The following is an 8,713-nucleotide window of genomic DNA, read 5'->3' as shown; positions in this document are numbered from 1 at the left end:
TCAGAATCAGAATCAGAAAGGATTTATTGCCCGGTAGGTTCACACCTACCTGGAATTTTCTTTGGTAAAAAGGTGCATACATTTAACATAAAGCATAAAAACACAATAAGTACTTCACATAAGAAAGAAATAACTGTATATAAAACAAATATATATACAAGACATAAAAGTTAAACAAAGAGTAAAATGCAAAACAGATATATACAAGATATAAAAAGTTAAATGCAAAGCAGGAGAGAAATGGGGATGTGCAATATGCAATATACTGCTGTGTTATTTCATTTAAGACACATACAAAATAAGAGTAGAGTTTGACATAGTTTTAAAATAAAGTATATAAACATCAGCTCACCAGCATGAATTTTCGATTACCATTCTTTTACATGGTATATCAAGGAAAAAACATAAAAGTTGGTATCAAAACACATTTAAAGAGTAAAAATGGCTGGATAAGAGGTTGCAATACTACACTCAGGTTATTTCTGCTCAATGGAAACTTCGAAAATAGAAACTTCTGTGTTTGTTTGTACCTTTAGGGACGAACTTCAGTGAGCTGCTGAATATTCAGAAGCGAGACGACCCTTTGGATGGCCCGTCATTCACAAACTCATGGCCCAGTCCATTTCCACACTTCCCACATAGCACCTGGAACCACACATCACACACACACGTGAATCAGGAGTTTGTGTCACGCTAGAGTTTTTCCCTCTGCATCCTCGGAGGGATCAGGTTATCTGAGGGTACCTTGTACGTTCCAGGTCTCTCCTTGTGTTTGGACACACTGTCTTCCTGGACGGTCTCTGTGAAGGCCGGCCAGGGGGAGGAGTGCTCATACTTGGAGCGGCTGGAGAACAGCTGGTGATCACACTTGGTGCAAACATAAACACCTGAGAAGTAAAGGATGAGAAGCTAGTATGAGAGTAAATATATTGATAGCTACTGGACTTCAAATTACTTCTACACAGGGGCTATAGGCAATAGGTTGCTCACTTTGGAATATATTTAATGACCTTGGTACAGAGGTCTTCAACAGGGGGTCAGCGGAGGTACAGCATGGAGGGTTGCGAAATTGTTGCTTGTTTACAAAAATGTTTATATTTTTAAAATTTAGTTTCGAAAAAATGTCAATGTATTTAAATACACATTAACATGAGTCCAACATATTGTAGCGAACGGATATATGGAGGCAGAAGACGTCAGCTTTCCTTCAGGGACGCACAATAAAAACAGGAATATATTAACCTGTGTATTATTTGAATAGCTTAGTATTGAATGCACAATAACAGGGTAGCTATGTTTAATATAAAACACAATTTTTTACAATATATATATAGTAGGGGGTCCCTGCTCCATCTCTCCATCAGTTTGGGGTCTTTGAACTAAAAAAAGTTGAAGACCCCTGCCTTAGTATAAAAATGCATCACAGATATATTGATTTTGTTTTTAGTATGTAGCTTTTTATGTTAATTTTAACGTTTGCAAAGTTACTTCTAGAACTGTGAAAAGCGCTCTATAAATAAAATGTATCATTATTATTAGGAACATTACATTTGTGTTTATTTAAAATGTGAGTTTCTTTAAAAAAGTTGGTGCAACTTCTCGTTACTTAAGTTAACGAACATCCTGTTTGATAACACAGCTGTTGTGTAACAGCAACATGCGTAACAAAGGTTGACGAGCTAACAAAGTTTCTTCGGTGTTTCTCTGCCTGTAATTTAATTTTCTGTCACCGTGTAAAAAGTGTCAGAGCTTCGTGGAGGTTTATATGCATCGCTCCAGTCTGCAGGAGGACAGAGAGAAGATACACACAAACACACACCGATGTTTACAAAGTGATTCGCTCTCACAGGTGGTCGCTAGCTAACTGTGCTAGCTGTGCTTCACTCCACTTCCGGTGAGCAACATCTGTTCAGCGTGGAAACTTGAATCACAGTGAAGCAGTGAAATTGTGAAAGTACCTGTTTTAAAATGGTCTTTAAAAACCTCCCCGCCGAAGAAAGAGCAGAACGACATCACTTCACCGGTGAGTTCGTCTTCAGTCTGTGAGTCTGGTGGCCGGAACACCACTTCCGGTGAGTGAGTCCTCCTTCAAAATAAAACCAGAGACCGCTATGTGTGCATAGATATCATATATAAACACAAGATGTCTCGGCGAACGTCACCACATGGCGGCCATCTTGCTGAGGGCGGCTCGCTCACCCATAACATTGTGTTGTAGTGGTGCGTAGTTGCAGAGATGTAGCTATGACACTGCATACTTATGAATAATTATGTTATTTTTCTAAACAATTTAATAATTATGCAGTGTCATAACTACATCTCTGACGTTTATAACAAACCAAACAGTTTAAAAATCGGTGGAAAATTGAGCAAGTTATGGTTATTTAAAAAGTACGCACCACTACAACACAATGTTATGGGTGAGCGAGCCGCCCTCAGCAAGATGGCCGCCATGTGGTGACGTCCGACTCCATTGGCCGAGGCATCTAGCCTTATATATGTCTATGTATGTGTGACACGGACCTGGCTTCAAATAAAAAGAAAACACAAATGGCAGAAGGGTTATCCCAATGGGTTAACATAGTTACATAATCAGTCCAGTTTGTCCCGTCAAATGTCAACAGAATGTTCATTTTAACAGATACATTATAACAGGTTTCCATTTTGCTAAGTAAATCTCCATCCGGAGTCGAAGGCTTGTAGTTTAACTTTCCATGCAATTCACAGCCTGGAGCCTCTGGGCCCACTGGTCCTGGCTTCACTTTTTTTCATTTTAAACAAACGATATTCAAAAGGTTACACAGAGTACTACAGTACACAGAGTACTGCACCAACACAGAATACTACAGTAAAAAGAGGTGTGCACGTGCAGTACACAGAGTACTATAGAGCACAAAGAATTACAGTACACAGAGTACCACCCTACACATAGTACTACAGTGCATTTAGTACAGCAGCACTCACAGTATTACAGCTACACCGAGTAATGCAGTACATACAGCACTACAGTACTACATAGCACAGAGAACGGCAGAACATATTATAGTCTTACAGGACACATAGTACTGCAGTACAAAAAGCAGTTGCACAGATTACTACAGTACACAGAGTATTAAAGGAACACATGATACTACAGCTGCAAGAGTACTGCAGTACATAAGGTAGAGCTTTTACACAGAGTATTACAGTCACAGTGAGGGCAACCATCTGTTTTTATATATCGCTCTTATTGTGAAGGATGGAAACCTGATGTCGCTTCCTGAACACAGAATCTTGTTGGATCTCGGCTGCTGAGAAGAGGATGATACAGTCGATCTTGAATATTTAATATTTTCTCTTTACTGTTTGAGCCATGAACAGCTCCAGGTTTAATCTGAAGTCTTTCCTCCGCCAGCGGCTGTTCCTGGCGGGGGAGGAGATCGTGGGAGAGATGGAGAGGACCATCCCCTCACCGCGACCCGTAGCCGGAGTGAGTGTATCCCCGTGGGGGGTGGAAGGTGTGGGACCCCGGCGACTGGCGGCAGGTGAGTAGCTGTTTGCTGCAGGGGGACGTTGTTGTTCATGTGGGTGCAGAAGTAGCCTAGCTTAGTCTAGCAAGTTGGCAGGGGTGCACTTCCTTTGCGCATGCGCACTCAACCCCACTCTCACATTGACTCTGCAGCTGTAGCCTCAGAAACTAAAGGGAGATCACACCAGAACAAAAAAAAATATGAGACTGTAATGATCCCACGCTGAGAAATTCCCTTATTACAGCAGAAAGATGAAGGCAAGAGAATACAATAAGCACAAATAGTTAAACCCAGTGTTAAAATCGATAAGACCTAATAATGAAAAAGTATCAAATGTACAGATATCATTCTAACACCTGTACGGTGATATTCAGCAGCGATTCACAAGCGCATAAGTGCATAATAAAGACTACTTGTGTTTAACTGCGCTTATAAAAATACCCATTGAGCGACCTGCAGTGTTAGGTGTAGACAGCTTTGGGATAAATACTATTCTGGAACATGGTCTTGTCTTTATGTGCAGGCTTTGTGTAACTTTATTTTCTGTCGTTTTAATGGCTACAGCTCATCCACTAACCAGCAGCACCACAGAGCCAGGAGACCAATGTGACCCCCCACTGATGCAGCAAAACCCAGGACCCTCACAAACCAGCGCGGGCCTGGACTGTAAAGACTGGAACATCAGCACGGAATACACAGACCTGAAGATTTGTCAGTTTAAAGAGGAATCTGAGGACGAGAGTCAAACACAGGAGATTGTTTTTCCCTCTCCTGAAATCTTGAAAAGTGAGCAAGAATGGCTAGAGATAAAAGTGTCAGATGTACAGATGTCCCTCTAGCATATATATTACACTATATATATTTAGCAGCAACCTAACAGAGCATAAGTGCATATGAAAAACTACTTGTGTTAAATATTGTCTTATAAAATACCCTCTGAGCGACCTGCAGTGTTAGGTGTAGAGTAGGAGGGAGAAAGCTTTGGGATAAATACAATTCTGGAATGTGGTTGCTCTTGTCTTTATGCAAAGGCTTTGTGTAAATTATTATTTCTGTCCCTTTAACTTCTACAGTGAGTCCACTAACCAGCAGCACCACAGAGCCAGGAGTCCAAAGTGTGATGCAGCCAAACCCAGGACCCTCACAAACCAGCGCAGACCTGGACTGTAAAGACTGGAACATCAGCCCGGAATACACAGACCTGAAGATTTGTCAGTTAAAAGAGGAACCTGAGGATGAGACTCAAACACAGGAGATTGTTTTTCCTTTTCGTGAAATCTTGAAAAGTGAGCAAGAACAGCCAGAGATAAAAGTGTCACATGAACTGCAGCCAGGTCCATGGAACTGCTCTGCAGTGAAGACTGAGAACAGTGAAGAGCTGGTCAACAGGAAAGGAGGACCGACCAAAACGGTGAAAAGGGCTGGAAAATTATCGCAGGGAAAAAGCGTAAAAATAAAGAAGAAGGGCCGAGCTGTATTGCGTAAAAAGAAACTTACCGCCAAAAACGGAAAAACCTCAAGTTTTGCCCGTTGTGTGGCAAGTCATTTAAGCAAAACGGCGCAGTGAAGAGGCACATGAAAACCCACCAAGCAAAAACTGACTGTGCTCTTTGTGTGAAAAAATTCAGCACCACAAAAAAGTTGGTAATTCATTTGAAGCACTGTCACAACAACACATTTTTTTGTGAATTGTGTGGCAACGTGTTTGCCAGTAGTAATGCTATGAAGATCCATGAGGAAATGCACATGGGCAGGAAAGCAATTCAGTGTCAAGAGTGTGGCGAAACATTTAAGAGTACAGATCATCTCGTTGTCCATGTTCGGCGCCATACAGGGGAAAAACCGTATCAGTGTGAGATTTGTGGTCAATGTTTTCCCAAAATTGGAGGGTTGAGGACACACAGGAAAAAACACACAGGTACGATGAGATTTGTCTTTTAAGTTTGTGAAAACGTTTTCTGAGAGAGACAGAAAGCACAAATAGTTAAAACCAGTGTTCAAATCAATTAAACCTAATATTGAGAAGGTATGGAATGTACAGATATCCCTCTAGCATATGTATTACACTATATATATTTAGCAGCAACCTAACAGAGCATAAGTGCATATTAAAAAACTACTTGTGTTAAATATTGTCTTATAAAATACCCACTGAGCGACCTGCAGTGTTAGGTGTAGAGTGTTCAGGAGGGGGGGAAAGCTTTGGGATAAATACAATTCTGGAATGTCGTTGCTCTTGTCTTTAGGCTTTGTGTAAATTATTATTTTTTTCCCTTTAACTTCTACAGTGAGTCCACTAACCAGCAGCACCACAGAGCCAGGAGTCCAAAGTGTGATGCAGCCAAACCCAGGACCCTCACAAAGCACCGCAGACCTGGACTGTAAAGACTGGAACATCAGCCCGGTAGACACAGACCTGAAGCTTTGTCAGATAAAAGAGGAACTTGGGGACGAGAGTCAAACACAGGAGATTGTTTTTCCTTCTCCTGAAATTATGAAAAGTGAGCAAGAACAGCCAGAGATACAAGTGTCACATGAAATGCAGCCAGGTCCATGGAACTGCTCTGCAGTGAAGACTGAGAACAACGACCGTGATGAGGAGCTGCTCGACAGCCAAGCTGTATTGCCTAATGAGAAACTTTCCACCAAAAATCTGAAAGACCGCGAGGTTTGTCATTGGTGTGGCCAGTCATTTAAGCTTATAGGCTGCTTGACGAAACACATTAAAAGACACAAATCATTAACTTCCTGTGACGTTTGTGGGACAGAATTCCAATCCACGAAACTGTTGGTACTTCATTTGAAGCATTTTCACAAAAATACATGGTTTTGTGAAGTTTGTGGCAACAAGTTTAGAAATGGCAGTTCTTTGAAGATTCATGAGAGAATGCATACAGACATGAAAGAGTTTCCTTGTCAAGCGTGTGGCAAAACATTTAGCAGTAGCGATCATCTGGTTGACCACGTGCGCACCCATACTTGGGAAACCCCGTATCAGTGTGATATCTGTGGAAAGGCGTTCAGTCAGAGCCAGGACCTCACAGTCCATAAAGAAAGCCATTCTGACAAAATGCCGCATGGTTGCAGCCTGTGTGGCCAGCGTTTTGATAAGAAAACCACTCTCAAATCACACATGAGACGCCATTCAGGGGTAAACTCGTACCCGTGTGATCTTTGCGATAAACGTTTTTCCCAACCTGGAATGTTGAAGAGCCACAGGAGAACGCACCAGAGGAGGTTTACCTGTCAAGTTTGTGGCAAGCTATACCAGTCTCAAAAGACTGTTAAGGTGCATATGAGATCTCATGAAATGTCAGATGCCGAGTGAAAACAGTTGAATTCACCTGACCTTCTCACTTTATAACATTGTTAAGAGAAGGGCTATGTAAAGAAAGTTTAAGTACTGTTATTGTATGGCATAGATTCTGTGTGAGTTGGAGAAGAAAGGTTTACATGTGTTACATGATTGTTAATGGTTTATATATATTATATACACACACTTGCTGATAATTATCAATATTTAGGTCTGAAATAAAAGGTTGGATCTCTAAAGTGGTCTTGTTTTACTTTGAATTTATCAATAAATCCCTTATAAATTATGAATTGAATGTAAAAATGGGATTAATAGAAGTGATAAGAATCCTGAACGTTTTTTTTTCATTTTGAAATGTAAACAGACAAACTGTGAAATTGACGAAAGAATAAATAAATATATGCAAATAACATGATCAATTTCTAGACAGTGTTATTAGATAGATAATGATTAAGAACAATGGGTTTTTTTTAAAAGAAGTGGGTATTTACCAGTCATTTTTACCAATGATGATAGGCTTATAGTAAAGTAATAGTTATTATATATTAATAATTATTATTAGCAGTAGTGGTATTTGTTTGTACGTAGGCATCTGAACTTTACTTTGCAGTATTATAATCGAATAACAACAGTAATAACTATTGTTAATAAATTATATTGTACTAGGTCCGGGGTAAATAATGAAAAATACATAACTATGATTGTTGTTATTACTAAGGATGCTCCCTGAGATGTTCTGGGGCAGTATAGTTCCAGCGGGTCGGGTAATTACATTACTCAGAGCTCAGTTTGTGTTTTGACGCTGAGCCGCCAGCTCCTGGCCCCTCAGCACTAATCTGGATTAGAGTTTGGTCCGGTCTGCAGCCAGGACTCCAATAATCACATTATTCTGCGGTGGTACTGACGCGTCCCGAAGCGGAAGGAAGGAGGAGCGACGTCAAACGGTGCCAGTGCCTCTGACGCGTCCAGCTCACGGACACACTGCTCGTTTGCTCGCAGATCTTTTTCAAGAGTTGGTTTCGTATCGCAACGATCTGACTGAAGTTGGCTGCATTTTTTTTTCCTGTTATTTTTTTGTGTTGCCTGTACGTGGTGCGCATCTCCTCCGTGTGCACTGCAGCATCCTCACCGATCCCTGCAGCCGAGTCCTGGAGCAGATTCCTGCACAACCCGATGCCTTGTTTCCTCCAGAGCTCCCGCAGCCTCTCTGCCGGTGATCTCCCAGGAGCAGCCGGGGAAACATGGCAGATTCACGTAAGTGCTTGTCTTTCACTTACTCGTCTTTAAAGTGCCTCGATCCGTGCAGCAGAAAAAAAAACTGCCTTCATTTTCAAATAGGCTGTAAAACTGGCTGTGGACTGGGCAGGTTGGGAAAGAGAGAAAGAGTAGTGGTGCATTTCTCTGCATCTCTGGAACCTCCCAGGAAAGTTGGTGGTGATTCGCCTGATGGGATAAAGTAGAGCTTCATTAACATTGACCATGTGATTGATACCCAGACAGAGCCAGGGCCCAGGGCCAAATGTGTCAGCCAGGGTCAGACGGTTGTTTTGGAAACACAAAGACAAAAAGCAAAATAAGAACACTGTCACGGCTTGGACGGTCTTCACATGATCTGGGATAAAAATGTATCCCCTCCTATTTGTTTTATTTATTTAAGCCAGGATAGAGGAGGATGGAGCAGGGACAGACGTGCTGGTATTTTGCCAGGATTTGATCTCATGCTGGCCTCAGGGTTAAGAATGGGATTTCCTGCAGGTCATCCCCCCCTCCATTTTAATTTGTTTTAAGTTATACTACTCACAGAGAGACTCTTAAATCTGCCTGTTACATTACAAGCGAAATTCAAACATATTCAGTCATCAACGATTTCTCAGCACATACTGTGTAATAC

The 8,713-nt window shown here is 41.4% G+C and overlaps 2 protein-coding genes across 2 annotated transcripts in view; one reads left to right on the top strand and one right to left on the bottom strand.

Annotated features, from left to right (window-relative positions):
- Positions 1-2,065, bottom strand: part of LOC133023606 (methionine-R-sulfoxide reductase B1-A-like) — a 2,836-nt gene extending 771 nt beyond the window's left edge. The window contains exons 1-3 of the mRNA XM_061090674.1: positions 1,959-2,065; positions 745-887; positions 531-645 (exon numbers count right to left, since the gene is read on the bottom strand). Coding sequence (XP_060946657.1) covers positions 531-645; positions 745-887; positions 1,959-2,013 — 313 coding nt within the window. The 5' untranslated portion in view covers positions 2,014-2,065. The remainder of the gene's footprint in view (positions 1-530; positions 646-744; positions 888-1,958) is intronic.
- Positions 2,066-5,091: 3,026 nt separating this feature from the next.
- LOC133023595 (oocyte zinc finger protein XlCOF20-like) lies at positions 5,092-6,995 on the top strand. The gene is made up of 2 exons (XM_061090663.1): positions 5,092-5,427; positions 5,798-6,995. The coding sequence occupies exons 1-2, from the start codon at positions 5,232-5,234 to the stop codon at positions 6,835-6,837; spliced, it is 1,236 nt and encodes a 411-aa protein (XP_060946646.1). The 5' UTR covers positions 5,092-5,231; the 3' UTR covers positions 6,838-6,995.
- The last annotated feature ends 1,718 nt before the right edge of the window (positions 6,996-8,713 follow it).

Source organism: Limanda limanda, chromosome 17 (genome assembly GCF_963576545.1).
Source record: "Limanda limanda chromosome 17, fLimLim1.1, whole genome shotgun sequence".
Lineage (NCBI taxonomy): Eukaryota > Metazoa > Chordata > Actinopteri > Pleuronectiformes > Pleuronectidae > Limanda > Limanda limanda.
This window is presented reverse-complemented; position numbering and strand designations above follow the sequence as displayed.